General features: G+C 47.7%; 2 protein-coding genes across 2 annotated transcripts in view; one reads left to right on the top strand and one right to left on the bottom strand.

The window, feature by feature from the left end:
* The window catches only part of Txndc5 (thioredoxin domain containing 5), a 28,294-nt gene extending 18,450 nt beyond the window's left edge, over window positions 1–9,844 (top strand). The window contains exons 6-10 of the mRNA XM_021215398.1: window positions 2,025–2,111; window positions 2,709–2,849; window positions 5,478–5,560; window positions 6,646–6,775; window positions 8,415–9,844. Coding sequence (XP_021071057.1) covers window positions 2,025–2,111; window positions 2,709–2,849; window positions 5,478–5,560; window positions 6,646–6,775; window positions 8,415–8,537 — 564 coding nt within the window. The 3' untranslated portion in view covers window positions 8,538–9,844. The remainder of the gene's footprint in view (window positions 1–2,024; window positions 2,112–2,708; window positions 2,850–5,477; window positions 5,561–6,645; window positions 6,776–8,414) is intronic.
* Bmp6 (bone morphogenetic protein 6) overlaps window positions 9,755–18,150 on the bottom strand; it is a 154,829-nt gene continuing 146,433 nt past the window's right edge. The window contains exons 5-7 of the mRNA XM_021215393.2: window positions 12,663–12,739; window positions 11,258–11,368; window positions 9,755–11,166 (exon numbers count right to left, since the gene is read on the bottom strand). Coding sequence (XP_021071052.1) covers window positions 11,017–11,166; window positions 11,258–11,368; window positions 12,663–12,739 — 338 coding nt within the window. The 3' untranslated portion in view covers window positions 9,755–11,016. The remainder of the gene's footprint in view (window positions 11,167–11,257; window positions 11,369–12,662; window positions 12,740–18,150) is intronic.

Raw genomic sequence — 18,150 nt, 5'->3', positions numbered from 1 at the left:
CTCCATTATTCATTCTGTGTGCAAAGTCGCAAACTTGATTTATTAATTCCAGCTAGTGTGCCACTTGACAATTCATTTCACCTTCACAGATGGCAGCCTGGTTTTGGAGTCTGCTGGCTTTTCCACAGGATGGAGATAAATTATGGCCTTGGCCAATTTATTCTGAAGGGATGGCCAATTCTGAATTGGCAGCCCTGGAGCCGTGCAAAGATATGGGGTAGAGCCTTGTAGAATGTTCACTGGATATCCATGGAGCTCAGCCAATAGCTTTCCTGAAGGGTCCTTCGTAGGTTCTGTACTCACACAGGATCACAGCAGACCCTTCATGGCGAGCCCTCCTTTCCACTGCTAGCCACAATTCCTTCCAATTGTTCAAACAGAGAAGCCAGGAGTAGTGTGTAACAACTTCTGTGTGTCCAGGCTTTCTGGAACCATCTAGAGCAGCTCTGGGCTTCTGGCTACTTTTAATCTTATTGACTTTGTGATACCCACCAGGCGCTCACACTCTATGGAATTCCTCTAGAAAAATGTCTCCTTTTCCCACGTGCCGCAGGGCTTGTTCACATACAGAAGCGGTGCCTCGAGTCTGGGTATGGCGGTCAGAAGCAGAAGCTGGCGGGTGGTAGACCTGGCAGGCTGGCCCTGGTTGAGATGTCTCCCCTCAACAGAAAGGAAAGGAGATGGTATATAGTCAGATGAGAGTCTGCTGTTTAGCATGGTCCTTGGGGTGGGGTGATGCTGGGTACATCGTAATTCTCACCGTGAGTTGAATGGGTCTTTTCCTTTTGCCTGCTTTGCTTTCAATGCCATAGTCTACGATTGACTGATAATACAGTGACTGACATAATCAATAATGCTGATTATTTCAGTCGTTGAACATTGTGTGGAAATGCAATGCGAAAATATATCTTGCCTTCCATCCTGCCTCAATCTTGGCATCCTTACTTCAAATTAAGAGTTTTTATGGGAGGTGATTTTGTCTTTATTCAGTAAAGGCTCTAAGCAGAAGCAGACATGAGCAGTCACAGGACCTTTATTCCAGGTCACTTGGGACGCTTTAGACAGGATCCTGGAGAATGCTTGTACCCCTCACAGACCTAGCTGGACTTCATTTTAACACCTAATGGCGCTTGCTGCAGCCTTACCACTTAACATAGTTTAAACCCCACTTTACTGACACAGTGAAAGCCAGCTTAGTTCCGCTTGGCCAATTTTAATGATTAAAAAAAAAATTGAAAAAATAATGCTTGTAAAAATATCAGGCAAGCAGAATCTTGCTTTATATGAAGTAACCTGAGCCAGGCCTGAGGGTACAGGTCTCTAATCTCAGCTATTCTGGAGTCTGAGGCAGGAGGATCACAAATTCAAGGGACAACTCATTGGGACTCTATCTCAAACTAAAAATATCTTAAGAAAAGTGCAGAGGACATAGCTCAGCTGTGCTTACCTCGAATGAACAGGGTCCTAGGTTCAGTTCCCACCAAAATTAATTAGCTACTGAAGTTCTTACTTGGACAAGTTATAATGCTACTCTTACTGAATGTTCTTATTAAACATGGACCACTTGCTCCAGTTTGTGGGGGTGTGTGCACAGGAACCGGACTACAGGGACCTGTGAACATGCTAAGCAAATGCTTTGTCACTGAGCTGTGTCCCCCCACCCCCCACCCCCACCCCTCCCTTGGTTTGAAACTATGTAACTGTGAGTGATAGCAGGTTTCCTAGCATTAGGAAATGTCTGGGTGAGTGTCCGGTGCTACTCTCAGCAGCCTGGCTCACACTCCTTCCCACACGATGGGACTCCCCAGACCTGCCATTTTCAGTTGAATTCAGATAAATCCCATATCTCACGTATTTGTGGGTGGCTTCTAGGCAAAGTCTTCCTAAAGCTTGCAGATTGCTGCCACACGGTTGCTCTGGGATCTGGATTAAAACTTTATTTTTTTAAAGTATAAATGGTCTGACAGTGCCTTTTACAAGGCTGTGGAGAAGCCGGCTGAGTGCTCTGTGGTTCTGTTTTTCAGGTTGACTGCACGCAGCACTACGCTGTCTGCTCAGAGCATCAGGTCAGAGGCTATCCAACTCTGCTCTGGTTTCGAGATGGCAAGAAGGTATGTCTGTAGCTCCTGTGTGCTGTGTGGGGATAACCTTTCCACTAGCCATTGCGGCTGAGTTACTGATTCAGGAAATGGCTGCTGTCATCTGTTGGAGGACCGTGTATTGTAGAATGTTATGCGTGTGTTTCCCTTTACTGATAGACCTGGTAAATACGAACACAGGCATTTGCCAAACTGTTCTGAGGCATTTTGGTAAGCTTGGGTTTCCACTGAAATGAGACAGCTGCACAGGCCCCGGACACCTGTGCTCCGGTATGAACACAGACCTTCTAGCCCTCAGAAGGAGATTAAGTTTTGCTGCTGGTGGGGTTCCATCTTCCCTCCTCCTTCCATGCCTTGCCCATGGTTAGCATCTCAGAATTCTCAAGGAAGTCGATGGATGAATGGCTAGCCCCTACTTTAGACTCTGATGATGTACAGCTTGAGATGGGGGTGGTGAAATTAATCTAATTTCCCATCTGAGTGGGAGCGCCTGCTCATAAGAGACAGACACACAGCTAGAGCTGAGACTCCTGATAGGGGTCTAACTGGACAGATGGGGTGGGACAGCATGCGACCGAGAATGCTGACCGAGCCCTGTCCCTTGGTCAGGTGGATCAGTACAAGGGAAAGCGGGACTTGGAGTCACTGAGAGACTACGTGCAGTCCCAGCTGCAGAGTTCAGAGGAGGCTCCTGAGACTGTTGAGCCTTCAGAGGCCCCAGTGATGGCTGCTGAGCCCACAGGTGACAAGGTAGGTGTTTGTCAGAATGGAGGGAGGTGGTCCTGAGTATCTACAGAGTCTTCTCAAATGGGGTCTTCTGAGTGTGAAATTATTTTCTGGTCTACTGCTACACACTCCTCATGGCCACAGTCAGCTGAGGTGTCCTGTGAGAAGACCCTGAGGGAAGGGGCTTGGTGTCAAGCCTCCAGAGTCTGTCCGTTTGCTCTAGTTACTTGGGAAAGATATAGATGTGAGAGTTTGCTGTGACTCTTCTCCGCTGCCCTGGCCCCATTTCTGTTCCCTCCAGAGCTGGCTGCTCTCATTTCACTTTGGCCCCGTAGCAAAGGCTCTTGGGAGATATGTATCAGGAAGGGCTATGGAGAAGATGGGGTAGCCAGATCACAGAGTAATCATCCGTTTAGGCAGCCTCTGTTCTTACCCATTCAGGCATCTTTGGTTTTAAGATTTATTTTCATTATTTTTAGTTCTTCGTGTAGGTAGGGGTGGGTGTATGCAGGCACCTGCAGAGGCCAGAGGCATCTGATCCCTTAGACCCGGAATTACAGGCAGTTGTGAGCTGTCTAGTGTGGCTGCTGGGAACCAAACCTGAATCCTCTGCCAGGGACCACGTAGTCTTAACCACTCAGCCATGCTCCATCCCCAAGGGATCTTGGATTTTAGACTTTCAGATCTGTGTTTAGTAAACTTTAGGTGCATTCTAGACACTATCATGGGCTACCAGGGGCTGGGGGAGGAACCCTTGTAACTGTTTCCCAGCCCGTGAAGGATGCTGGGTCTCTGGAGGAGACGATGAGAACGGAGATGAGCAGGTGCCATGGGGCAGTGACCAACAAGGTAGTCCCAGAGAGAAGAGATGAGCAAGGGTTTGCAGAACTGGCAGCTCAAAAGTTGCCAGATGGGGGCGCATGGGAGCCAGATCCCGCCAGGAGAATCAGCCTTTGTGTGTCAGGAAGGCACTGGGAGGAACCAGGTCCAGTAGAGGAGTGCCCGAGAGCATTCAGGGATAGGAGCTTGGAGGGTGGAGCCCTGGCAGGTTGGAGCAGGTCAGCTTCAGGAAGGTGACTTGCAGCTGCTGAGGCAAGAGAGAGAAGTATTGTATTGGGCTCTGAATGACAAGGAGACCCCAAAGCAAGGGTAAGGCAGTGGGGGCAGGAGGAGGGGAGCCTAAGGACCCACTCTAGTGAGGATCGTTCTGGGGGTGGGGCAGGGAGCAAGAAAAGAGACGGGTTCTGAGGTCACTCCGATTCAAGGAGTCTCTGGCCAATGGTGGCAGATACCCAAACACAGTAAGAAGTGGCGGGTGGGATGTTCGCTTGCCTGGGGCTGGTTTCCAGACTGTACGTATGAGAGGATGGAGAAAACAGTGCAGCACTCAGGACCAGGGCAGGAGGGCCACAGCAAGTGACAGGTAGCAGTTAAAGTCTGTGGGAGGATCTGTGTAGACTCCATGCAAATTGCCCAGTCATCTCATGGGAGCAAACCCTGGACTGTGGAATAGGGAGGTGCCTGGCACCAGCATCCTGTGGGCACCAACGTATAACTGCGGGGACAGTGTTGTATCAGCTCCCACCGCTGAGCTCTTCCCTTGACAGTGGGATACTAGGGGTTACGGGCAGGTCCCCTGGGATGGGGGCAGTGACTCACTGAATACCCATCATGTGGAGAGAGGGTGACACACACTGGAACCATCACTCAAGAAAACCCGGTAATTGGAAAATGGATAAATCAGTGCTGTCAGCTGCCCCTGCCCAGGCAGCAGAAGCCTCCTCAAGCTTAGGGTCTCATTTCTTTAGTTTTGGCTTAAGAAATGTGACCACCCATGTTAGGGGAGCATGTGTGTCATCCCTAACAGGGTAATTACACACTGCAAGTGCTTTCATCAAACACCATGGCTATTTATAACGAAATTTTCCATCTCTAATCTGGCCTCTCAGAAAACACGGCTGCTTATCTAGACATAGGATGGTGGTGTTTATAGTCAGTGCATGGACCCTGTGTACTGACTGTTGGAGGTCCAGATTGTGTGATGAATGCACCGCAGTGCCTCTGAGGGGGCTGCTGAACACTGGCATGAAGAACAGTCGAGATAGAACTGTTTAAAATGTCTGCATGAAGCTCTAGCCTGAGTTGGGTCCATACAGTTTTTTGTACATCAGAGTACATAGAGGCCCATTGGTATGGGTATAATAAAAACCACCCACCACGTCTGTGTTGCAGGTCCCTGTTGGCTAGAAGAGATAGATGCTTGAAGATAGACAGGGCAGGAGAGAAACACAGCATGTGAGCCCATGCAGACCCACAGAGGCATCTTGGGCTACAAGCCTGGGAGCTATAGGCCTAACCTAGAGTGGACTGGTCCATACTGCAGAGCCCTGGTAGGTAGTACCTGAAACCACAGGCTGGTTATAGGTAGAACAGAGGCCTGGGAAGTTGGGAGGTCTGTGAAAGGTCTCACTGTTCTGTCCACACCCCTCTGCAGCTCTTGGACTTGGTACCCTGGTCCCTGTGTCAATGTCTGTGTCCATCAAGAGCTCATCTGGCTGCCCTGCATATAACTTGTGGGCTGCTTTGGCCAGATTCCATCTTCTGCCCTGTTCTGCTCTAATCCGTGTATTTATTGACCTTCCTCCCCTGAAGGACACTGTGCTGGCACTCACCGAGAAGAGCTTTGAGGACACTATTGCACAGGGAATAACCTTTGTCAAGTTCTATGCTCCGTGGTAAGTGGCTGCCTCAGACATTGTGCCAGTGCTCCTTGTCACAGTATGTGTCTCAGTGGAGTGGGCATGAGTCACACTCACACATAGGCCGCCTTGCAGGAAATGACTCTACTGTACCCAGTGCAGCAACGATTATTTTAGGGAGAAAGATGAGAGTTCACGTTCAAAGCTCAGTCTACTTAGGCACAAACAAAACCAGAAGTGAATTGTGATGGGCTCAGCTTTCTTGTCGAGCCATTCAGTACGTGACCTAGTTACTCGAACCTTCCTGCCACGGGGTCCTCGGGGACTAGAATCTCAGTGCATGGAGAGCAAACCGAGACCTAGATAGCCTGGCACCGGAGGATGGATGGGTTCCATGACTTTCATGAATAGCTGTAACTCTGCATGACCCGTGATGTCCCTGAACCTCAGTTTCCTTAGCTAAAACTGCAGCAACAGTTTGTCTTTGTAAGTACAGTCCACTTGAACATAGAGGCAATCAACCCAAATACACAGCGGTCACTGTGACATCCCATCAGCTTGTTGCTCCATGCATGCAGGGTGCTGCTAAGGAGGCCCTGACCCGTGAGTTGGGCAGCTTTTGCCTTTGAATAGAAAGGGGACTCAGGCCTGAAATCCTAGCACTGAGGAGGCTAAGGCAGGAGGCCTGTGAGTTCGTGGCCAGCCTGGGCTACAAAGACAAAGGAGAAAGGGTGCCACACAATGCTATTAACTTTTTTATTTAGAAGCCCCCAGAGCTGTACAGATAGGTGAGTGGAGAGAGAAGTGGGGAGGGCAGAAAGAGCGCAAATGGCAGCAAAGGGAAGATTTGAGCTGAGCTCTGTTGTGGATGACTTATCAAGGACGCCTGGCCCAGGCCGTGCAGTCTAAGCCATCACCGTGTGACTTAGCCCATGATGTCCGCTCCCCCTGCTGCTCACGGTGACTTTAGGTGTCAGCTCTGCTCACCGCGCTGTGGGATCAGGGCTTTCACTTCCTCTGTAGGAGAGGAAGGGCGGGTCCCCCCTCCCCCCCAGTGGTTATAGCGGACTCCGAGGGGGTGGTGGCCAGATCTTGGCACAGCTGCCCCTGCTCTCTTCTAGGTGTGGCCACTGCAAGAATCTGGCACCTACCTGGGAGGAGCTCTCTAGAAAGGAATTCCCAGGCTTGGCAGATGTTACCATCGCAGAAGTAGACTGCACCACTGAGCGCAATGTCTGCAGCAAGTACTCGGTGCGTACCTCGGGGAGGAGGCGCGGGAGAGGGGTGAAAGGTGCCTGGAGGTGGAGCCGAGGATTAGATCGGTGTCCCGGGACCGGTACTCAGCATCATGGAATGAGTGTTCTGCTCACTCTGGCCAGGCCTCGCTAGAGAATGGCTTGTATCTTGAGTTGTGCCATTTGAGAAATAAAGGACCTTCTGCAGCAGAGGAGGGTGGCCTTTCAGAGTGGGGCTCTGGGTTCTTGCTGGGTCTAGCTGTACGGTCCTAAGATTCGAGGTGTTGAGAGTGGGGTGGTGCCTGCTGATGGGCTGTTGGGCAGCGGACGTGGGGGAATAAAAGGGTGGGAGAACCCCAGTCCCACCGGAGTTCCGGTGCTCTGGACTGGTGGGCGAGGACTACCGCGCGCTCTCCACTCGGCCCCGGGCGGGATTCTGGCTGTGGGAAGCCACGAACCTCAGCCCTTGGGGGATGAACAGGGGGGGCAGTCCGAGGTCTCATGGAGGCCAGAGATAACAGTTTTGTCTCGGACATCCCAGACGCTTGTTGTCTGTCTCAGAAGAGCTGAGAACAAAGTGGGGGCCCCAGGGGCAGCTCTGTCATCCCTGGGGCTGAAGAGAGGAGAGGGCAGGGAGATAGGGGGCACTGGGTGGTTGCCACGCAGGTGAGAGTCCTTGGTCCAGTCCGAAGGCCTGAGGATAGACACCGGTCTATGGTTTTAGAGCTTTGTTGTAGAAAGGTGGAGAGAGAGAAGGAGGGTTAGAAGTGAGAGCTTGAGAGAGGAGGGGCCAAGCAGCCCCTTTTACAGTGGGCTGGGCTATCTTGCAGGGTAGCTGTGGGGAGGAGCATACCTGGCTATTTTCAGGTAACTGTGAGGGTGGAGTCTAGCTAGAATGCCAGCTTGAGGGCTCTGTGGTGTCAGGCACCTATCTCTGGGAATGTGGCTCACTCTTCCATCCCTTTTAGAGTTTTCTACTGGGTCTCTGGAGCAAGCTTCACTCAACCAAAAGAGGCTGCCTTTTACAGTCCCACAACTGGCCAGCAGCTGCCTTGTCCTAACCACCCAAGGGCTCAGCCTTCAGTTATAAACAGGCATCCTGAAGGATGGGGCCGAAAGGGATGCGTGAATCAACCCACCACCCCCCCCCCCCGGAAAAGGCCGTGGCTGGGGAGATGGTCTGTTTAACTGGCATGTTTATTCTGAGCTCAGCATACGATTTTATGGGCTATGTGTGTACCATTTATAATTTGCCTTCTGTATGTATGGTGCAGGGCATGGAACCAGGGCCTCATGTATACCCCAATCATACAGTAGCATTGATACTATCCTCAGAATTTCCCAGCCTTACCTTAGCAGGTGTGTGTGTGTGTGTGCTGTATGAACTCTGAAACATTGGCATCAGATGTCTTTCTTAGGATCTTTCACTGAACGTAGTACTCACTGATGGGTTGGGCTGGCTTGCCAGGAAGCTCTGAGATCCTCCAGTCTCAACCCCAGCAGCACTGAGATTCTAGATGGGCACACCAGCACGTTTTGTACACGCATGCTGGAGAACCAAATTCAAGTCCTCATACTTACTTGGTGTGGTACTTTATGGACTGAGCCATCTCTGAGTGTGTGGCTTTAAAGCACTCTCTCTTTCTCCTTTAAAGGTACGAGGATATCCCACGTTGCTGCTTTTCCGAGGAGGTGAAAAAGTAGGAGAACACAACGGAGGTAGAGACCTCGACTCCTTACACAGTTTCGTCCTGCGCCAAGCAAAGGATGAACTATAGGAGAGCCCACGGAAGTCATCCGGAGGAGTGACCTCACATGGACATGCGCGTTTTCACTGTGGTTAGTCAGAAAGCTGAATGTATTGAGCTTGTGTTGCTTACTGTGTGCTCTCTGAGCCACCACACACTACGGACCTTAAGTTTCTCTAATCATGGCTCACAGTCCCTAGGCAAACCAACCGTTTTCAGTGGCGATCCATCCTGTAACCTTCTCTTGACAGAATTAAATTGGCTCCCTTTGCAACTTAAAATGCAGTCAAGGAAAACCAAATCGCTGAACTCTGTTGGCTCCCAGGGTATGTCAGGAAATCATCACACAGAAGCAATTTGTCGAATTGCCTGAGTTCTGGAAAGGAGGCCTGCGGCACTGTTGACTTAGTAAGGTGTCGGTCCATAGTGTACAGATTTCAAAACAAAAGTCCACAGAAGCCTGAAAATCCCTTCATAGCCACTGTGGGGTTCCTGGGTCTCATCACTTCTCTAGTTGAGAGAGGTAAGCCATAACAAACGGTACTTCTGATGTGTGCCCCAAATACTCATGCTGTTCAAAGGATCCTCTTGTCTGCTTTGCATAGGGTGGAGTGTGGAGACGTCTTCTGCAGAAAGTGAGGGTGTGGGATGTGCCACAAGGTGGGTCCTCACCTGATAGGCTTTCCCAGGTCCAAGGGCCCGAGAGACTGCAGCTCCACTCGGGCCTTCCTAGAAACAGCATCTGATTCTCTTCCTAAGCAGTCCTTTTAGCAGCTCACTTTACCATCTCCACCTTAAAGGAGGCTGACTATCTTTCTAACGGTTGAGCAGTGGGATTCATTTGACCTCCAGACCAAAGACTGCAGCTGGCGGGGCTGCCCTTGCCTAGGAAGCCCAAGGTTGGATATCACACGGCTCCTTCCGGTTCCCGCCTTCCAGGTTATTAGATGCTGCTGCTCTTAACTCTGTGAAGATGCAGCTTGTGCCATGCCTCTGTCTGTCCTATTCTCAGAACCATGGTGTTTGTGCCCAGGCCCTTCACCTACCTCCCACGAGCGGGGTGAAATCAACACCCGGCACAAAACGTGGGTCAAGGAGACTTGAAACCAGACCACGTCTGCTTCCTAAACATCAGGAGCAGAGGTGCCCTGCCAGCCTGTTATGAACGTTTATTATTAATCACGTGTGGGTCACAGCTGTCCTTGGAAACCAGCTCTGTTGGCCCGGCTCACAGTGGCTTCAGCTTAGCATCATAAGTCTTATATTAAAAAGAAAACTCAAGTGGTACAGTTGGTTTATACTTTCTAAATAAACTTTTTTTTTTTTTAAAGAAAAAAGTCTGGTCTTTGCTTAAATGTTACAGCAAAATGGATATAAAATAGACAATAAATTATAGTTTCTATTTACAAAGAAGGCTGTAAGTACAGTTACAGATTGTAAATGTATTATTTAATCAGTTTAGTATGAAAATTGGCTTCCCGGTACATGATTGTGAAAAAGGACATTTAAAAAATATTCTAAGATTCAGTCTGAGTCTTACTTTCTACAAGAGGAAATGGTGGTTTTGGCTTACACACAGCATGCTCACCTTGACAAACCCATTCTTAGAGGCAGGGCCCTTCCCTCTCTGGGTTTCTGCTTTAGACTCTAGCCCTGAGCCACGGAATGCTAATGTAGGGAAAAGGCAAAGAACAGAGTTAGGGGGAGAGAGCCGATGTTGGAGCCAGCGTTCCCGATGTTAACACACTTGTCCAGCCAGTCTGCCCAAGAGCTGCAGAATCATATTCTGCTGTTCCATGGCTTAAATGAAGGCGACTGCAGATGCTTCATGGCTCTGCCACAAAGTATGGTCTGTCTACTTTGGGTTCTAGTAAAGAATTCTGTGAGGGAGGGAGGAGGATGGAGTGGAAATGCTACACTTTGTTTCGACGGAGATTAGTACATTCTCACACCACCAAGAGTCAACACAAAACACGTAACTACAACAGTAGACAGAAGGCACCGCCACAGAGCCTGTTGATGGCCAGGCTGCAGGTCCTGTGTGAGCTGCCCTTGCTGGGAATGGGACCTGAGAGAGTGCTCTCCTCCCCTCCATTCGGATATCTGCAAAAACCTCCCTGGGATGGTTGCTGTAGAGCCGCCGGGTCTTTCAACCCAGGGATATTTAATATTCCTTCAAGTTTACTCTCTACTTACACCACAAGCAGCTAGATCTAAAAGCTAAAAACTAGCCTGGGTGGGATTGGGGGAGGCGAACATTAGGTAACTGCAGTTTCCAGGCCTGTACTGCAAGCCTTCCAGCTTCCTGCAGACCAGCAACTGCTCAGTTAGGAACTGGGGAAGTCCTTGACAAGGTCCTCATAAAAGCCTCAGTGGGCTAAGGCACCAGCGGGAGATGCTTCTGCGTGTCACCATCCCGCTTCACTGTGCTGCTTCTCGGGTTTTTAAGGCAGATGTCCTTAGGAATCCGAGGCAGAAGCACGCTGCCCCACCCCCCACCAGCTTCAACTTAATGGCAACCACAAGCTCTCACGACCATATTCCTGTACTTTTTCAAGATGACATTGGAGTTATCGTCGAAGTAAAGAACCGAGATGGCATTCAGCTTGGTTGGTGCGCAGCATGGTTTGGGGACGTACTCGGGATTCATAAGGTGGACCTGTTTCCGGAATAGAATCGTGGGAGGGCACTGTTAGAAACGACACCAGATCTGGGCTCGATCCCATTTACAGCTGAGTTGGAGCACTCACCAAGGTCTGTACAATGGCGTGGTTGGTGGCATTCATGTGTGCGTTGAGTGGGAAGGAACACTCTCCATCACAGTAGTTGGCAGCATAGCCTTTGGGTGCAATGATCCAGTCCTTGAGATAAAGCAGAAGGAAGCAGTGAAGGATCGCCAGGCAACCCTATACCATCTGCACTCTCAGTGGCCCCAAGAGAAGGCTTTGTTCGTGGTGCACAATATGGGGACATGCAGGGAGTTTTGGGAATTGCCCAAGTTCACATTCAAGTGAAGCTTCAGCCTGTTTGTCAGACCCTAGAGCTTCCAGTCTTTCTATGGGCTCTTAGCTGCTAGGAACCTGGAAGGTCTGGAATTAAGTGGGTGTGATGGTTTGTATATGCTTGGGTCAGGGATTGGCACTATTAGAAGGTGTGTCCCTGTTGGAGTAGGTGTGTCACTGTGGGTGTGGGCTTTAAGAACCTCATCCTTGCTTCCTGGAAGCCAGTATTCTGATGTAGATGAAGATGTAGATCTCTCAACTCCTGCTACACCGTGCCTGCCTGGACACTGCCATGTTCTGATGGTACTGGACTGAACCTGTAAGCCAGCCCCAATCAAATGTTGTCCTTTCTATGACTTGCCTTGGTCATGGTGTCTGTTCACAGCAGTGAAACCCTGACTAAGAGAGCTGGTGAATGGCTCGAAGTACAAATGCTCCTTGGTTGCACCCCAATTAAATGCCAGTTGAAAGTACCCACAGTATACCTAATGTACCGAGCACCCTAGCTTAGCACAGTACATTGTGGGGTTGATCAGGAGCGACAGCTTCTGCTGCCACCACTGAGGAGAGGAGACTGAAGCCCAGAGAAAGACTCAACTTTGAAACTCGGAGCACTAGAGCCACTGAACACACACAGCTGAAACGTGGTCAGTTAAAACATTAGAAGCCAGAATCTGTTGTGTGGACTTGGACCCAAAGGATCCTCTGCAGGATCCCATTATGTTCCTGTCAACCTCCCGTTTCTCATCACATCTAGAGCTGGACTTGGTGTATGGGCCAAACATGTTCTTCCATGCAAGGGCAGAGCCAGTTTAGAGCTACTGGAGAAATTCATCACTTTTTTTTTTCTTTTTTTTGTAATCTTGTTTCAAAATAAAAGTTAATTCAAAGGTACAAATGAATGTGCCCACCCCCTTGGACTTTGAAAGAACGAGGTAAGACAGAAGCAGGCCTTGGGTTTGAGGATGTCACAGAGCTTTGGAAACCCACAAAGGTGCCAGGGTGCGCTGGGTGTATCACCAGGCTGGATTTTTGTGACTTGAACATTTAAGGGCTTCTTGGATTGCTATGTCAGCTCCAGGAAGCTGAAAATGGCAGCCACTGGTGAGAAAGATCAAGGTACCTACTACGCCCTCCTTACCCTGAGACTCACCTGCCATCCCAGGTCCTGGAAGCTCACATAAAGCTCATGCTTCTTGCAGGCTGTTTTTAACTCACTGCCATTGTAGTCTGATGGAGGACATAAAAAGACACACTAGTTAGCTCATTTGCTCCTTCACTTAGAAACTTGTATGAAAGTTTTCCTCTCATACACGCCAGGCAATGGATGAGGCTCAGGACAGCTATTGACCCATGTGGTCCCCCAACAGCTCAGTCGAGTTCCCAGCTGTTGGCCCAAATTTAGAGCCACCGAAAGAAATTAATCATTATTTTTTTTTCTAATCATGTTTCAAAAGAAAAGTTGTTTAAGTGTTCAACCCCCCTTTGGCTTTGAAACGGTGAGATAAGAGTTGGCACTGAGTTAGAGGGGTCATGGAGCCTTAGGGCACTCTCCTCTTTGTGACTGCTTTGAGCACTCTGTTGGTTTAATGGGAACCTTTAAGCAACAGATGTGTGTTGTGTAATCTTCATGTAGGGTTTACAGAGGGATGTGCGGAGATTTCTACTGGACCTGAAATATGATACATAGTCATTCACGGGTGGCCATACTAAACAGGATTCACTATATTTCAGATGTGAACTATCCAGACATGACATGGGACTTTGGAGATAGCTTCTGCCCCCTCCCCCAAAGAATGTCCTGAAGAAGTTTTATGATCAGGGGCCAACCTGGAGGTCCAGAAATGGAGGAAAGGGTGAGGCCATGCTCTCCCGTTGAGCTCCAGCCTCATTGCTGGGGTTGAGACCTATACATGTGCCCTGAAACAATCATTCCAAAATCAGCAGTTCCCCCAAAACAATCTGCTGAACCTGCCTGTGCAGTTCAGGAGCCACAGGACTGGCTTAACAACCTCCTCAGGAGACACGGGAGCACTTTGATTCATTCCAGCCAATCAGAAAAGCTATTCTGTGACATGGGGAGCAGAGAGATGGACTGCATATAGCTACGTCCTCCAAGAATTGGAGACTTGACAAAGCTGTGAGCTACATGTACTCAAGTAGCTCAAATACAACTCAGAATACAAGTGGTGTGGTCAAGGGTCATGGGTCAATACTCAAGGGCCATGGGTCAATACAAGCTTAATGAAGGGACAATGGGAGTGGGGAACAGTTCTGCTGGGATGGACTGGAGGACTCATAAAGAGTTGGGAGATACAACTGGAAAAATGAATGACTCAGAATACCACCAATGATGTGGACTTTTTATTAGAGACATGAAGGAAGTCTTCAAAGAGTTTTGAACCAGTGGCTTCAGAGCTATGGTTTTAAAGGGTATATGGATGCGTTTGTTAGGTAGGAGAGGACAGAGAAGGAGGATAAGGAGTCAGTTTTTGGAGGAAGATCCTTCCTCTAATATAGTTGAGAAGGTATACAGAATCCAGATCTCTCTCTCTCTCTCTCTCTCTCTCTCTTACACACACACACACACATACACACACACACAAAACCTCTGCCTTTGTCAATCAACTATACAAACCAATGAGTTACCTCACGAATGTATTTGTACTAGACGTTCACACTTATCCTCTTAGAATTGTCAACCCAAAATCAGAAGAAAGGGTACAGAACTCAGAATTCTGTAAAGAAACCATGTCAACTGAGGCTAGTGTCCTGGGAAGAGAGATGTGGGTCAAGTATTTACTAATTCTAAATATACACACATCTACTCCATTGCCACCCCTGACAGTTCCTACGATGCCTCCCTGACCTTGGAGAACTCTTTCCCCATTTTAAGTCTACATGAGAAGGAAATTCAGAGCAACCTTGGAGGGGAGTTCAGAGCAGGGTATAGAGGATTCTCACTCTGAACCACTACACACAGACAAGTCTTTCCTGCTGGAAACAACCCTTCAATGAAAGAACTTTAGAGGTCACACAAATTAACGGGCTGAAGGTCAGGGTAACCTCTAAAGAAGGCTACAAAAGAAAAGTCAGTAATGGCAAGGCAGGAAATACTAAAGCAAGAACACTATGGCAAAAGAGTAGGCAGATATTAAAAGATAGGTGGATGCCAGAAAGAAAGAAAGAAAAAAGGAAGAAGGAAGGAAGGAAGGAAGGAAGGAAGGAAGGAAAGAAGAAAGGAAGGAAGGAAAAAAGAAAGAGAGAGAAAGAAAGATAGGAAGGAAGGGAGAAAGGAAGAGAGAAAGAGGAAGGAAGGAAGGAAGGAAGGAAGGAAGGAAGGAAGGAAGGAAGGAAGGAAGGAAAAAGAAATGAAGGAAGGAAGGAAGGAAGGAAGGGAGAGAACAAACAAATAGAACTTTATAAAAACCAATAAGCATATAATATATATAATAATATGTTATATAAGAAATAGAAAAAAGAAAGAAGAAAAAAGGAAAGAAAGAAAGGAAGAAAGAAAGAAGAAAGAAAGAAGAAAAAGAGAGAAACAAATAGAACTTTATAAAAACCAATAAGCATTGGAAATAGAATGAAAGACCTAAGCACTAGATGTAACTTCAGAGAGAAGTAGACCATTCATTTAAAGAAACCTCTTCAAATGTAAATAAATGGTCAGAAACTATAAAAAGACATAGAAGACGTACTGAAAGACCCAACACAATTCTCTTAGGAATTCCAGGCAGCTGTGATAGGGGAAAATGATATTTGGAAACCTAAAGGCTCTGATAATTTTCTAGAATTCAAAAAGATAAACATCTTTAAATAAAAAAGCACAATGATCCCTAACTGGAATAAATGAATTCCTAGGATGCCAAAATCTGGTGAAATTAGAGTATAGTAAATAAAAAAGGATCCCCAAAGGTAACAGAAATTAAAGGAAGGTTAAGTAGATCAATGGAAAGATTAACAAAAAATATTCATTCAAATATTAAATGTCATAAGAACAACCCCACTAATCTAAAATTTTATACCCAGCTATAGGCCCTCCTCACTTTCCTTTGAGCCTCTGATCTCTCTTTCCTCTCATGTCACCTGGGTACATGGGCTCAGTCTCTTGAAGATTCTAAGGCTCCTGTGTCCTGGTACTTTCTTGCAGCTGTCCTTGTCAACTTTATGATCCCCTACCTAGGGTCTCACATGGAATGCCCCTAATCAACCTAGTTCTGGCTTGTTCTTCCTCCAAACTTCCTTCAAAATCTTTTAGATAAATCTTAGAATTACTGGCCATATAAAATACAGAGATTTCTAAATAATTTTCCTTTATAGGAGAGGCAGATAGCAGCAGTGTAAAATAAGAAAGTATGTACTGGTTAAGCATGATAGTACATACCTGTAATCCCAGTATTTAAGAACCTGGGAAATTTGAGGCAGGAGCACTTGCCATGAGTTCCAAACTAGCCTGGACTTCATAGTGTGTTCTGGGTCAGCCAAGGCTACAAAGTGGTACCCTGTCTTGAAATATATATCATGTGGGGTTTTTTTTTTTTTTTTGGTTGTTGTTGTTTTATTTTGTTTTTGTCTCTATTTCCTAGCTAACAGCATAAAAAACCTTGGAGTTTCACACACCCACACTTATATCCTTCACCGTAGGCCCCTAGAGAGCTTCAACATGGGTGCTGGTCACAGAAAATCCCAGTGCATGGTAAGAGGACTGGAGCTCTGGCCCTGCCTCACCTCTGTAGACTGAGTACAATCATGTGGCCAATGATTAGATTTTGCACAGCGTCAAACTCCCGTATTCTATGGTTCATATATGGTATGTTTGCTGCTCAGAGGTTTGCATGCTGGCAACTTGGTCCTCAATCAAGTTAAGAGGGTGGAGCTAAAGTGGGCCTGGTAGGGGGTAACAGTGTCATGGGGAACTACCTCACAAGGTGGAATACGCCTTTCTAGTGACTAGAGCCATTACCGTGACAGTAGATTCCTATAAAACAAGGCCACCCCATGCCTACTGCCTTTCATATGTATCATTTTCTGTCCTTGGATCCACTGTGAAGCTGTCTTCTATACCATTGACACTTCCTGAGGTCTTTGTCACACATAGCTGGTCAAACGTTTTAGCTTCCAAACCATAAGCTAAAATAAGCTTTTCCTTATAAGTACTCAGTCGCAGCTATTTTGTAATAGCAATACCAAATGGACTGAGCTACCAAATAAAAGCCCAGGACCACGAGACTTAGTGACATTTCCAGACATGTGTATATTCTGACGCATGGGTGGCCTGGAGACCTCACCTTGGGGTTAGTCTCTGAAATAGGGGCAGGGCAATCCTGCTGAGGACCTTGCTTTAATGAGTTGGCTTATGTTAGAACTGAACTAAAGGTCACTTGGTCAGTTCTAACTTACTGAAACTTATTGTCAGAACACAGACAGGGACAAATTCCTCACCCCGAGGTTTCAATTTTTCTCTCTGTGACACACCACGGATGACAGTCCTAGCTAGGACTTCATCTCAAACTTCCCAACCACCCCAGCTGTCTGTGAACATGCCCTGGTTCCAACCCCCTCAGTGCTCAGCGCAGAGAACTTTCTGGAAAGAGAAGCTAATTCTTTTATGGCCAGACGTTGACGTTTTTTGTTATTAAGGACTGGGGCCGGAGAGAGGGAAAGCAGGAATTCAATCCTTCTGTTTCCTTTCCTACAGATAGATATTCGCTTGGCCAAGCCTGTGTTTCCTTACAGTCCCAGGGTGAGGGCTGGCACAGAGCATATAAATATTTGTGGAGGTCAATGACCTTCGCGATACTTGTTTCTGTAGCTCAGGGGTGGGTGCCCTGGGTTTTATGTGGGATGATGCTGACCCAATTTTTTTGTGTGTTTTGTTTTTACAGATTGACAGATGGCTGAGAAAAAAAAAAAAAAAAGAAAAAAAAGAAACACCAAAAACCAAAAACCAAAAACCTTTCTCCTTTACCACAACTACCCTTGAAACTGTTTACAAGAGGAGTCTGAGAAAGGCCAGGTTTGTTGGGTTTTTTTTTTTTTTTGTTTGTTTTTTTTAAGTATGCAGCTAAAATTTAACAAGGACATATCCACTTAAACGGGAGAAAAGAAAACAAATCACAGCTTTGTCCAAGTGGGGCAGAGAAAGGAGAAGGTATGGAGGCAAAAACAAAACCACAAAAAAAAAACCAGAGCCACTACATCCCCCAGGCCAGCAACAGGGCCCATGGACACGGTGGGTGTCAGACTCATGGGCGTCCTGTGCACACATCTAGGGAATCTACTGCCACCACGGCCACCACCGAGAAGATGCTACAGCTCCTTCCGGACCCCAGCTCAGAACCATCAGGAAGAAGAGGTGCCATGCGGTCCAGGTGGGTCTGAGCACAGGAGAGCCACGGGTGACGCCTTGGAGGATCAGAGGCAGGGACACCCTAGCTCCAAGTATAGCCAAAGTCTGTCTTTGACCCCAGGATGCCTAGGCAGCTTTGGGACACGCTGCTGTGAATACCCAGTACCAGTGTCAAAACACGTCATTAAGAATATCTGGCTGCACCAAACCTAGATACTAATGCACATGCCAGCAAGATTCTGCTGAAGGGACCCTGATATTGCGGACTCTTGTGAGGCTATCCCAG

Source organism: Mus pahari, chromosome 16 (assembly GCF_900095145.1).
Source record: "Mus pahari chromosome 16, PAHARI_EIJ_v1.1, whole genome shotgun sequence".
Taxonomy (NCBI): domain Eukaryota; kingdom Metazoa; phylum Chordata; class Mammalia; order Rodentia; family Muridae; genus Mus; species Mus pahari.
Note: the sequence above shows the minus strand (reverse complement) of the source record. Positions and strands in the feature narration are given on the sequence as shown.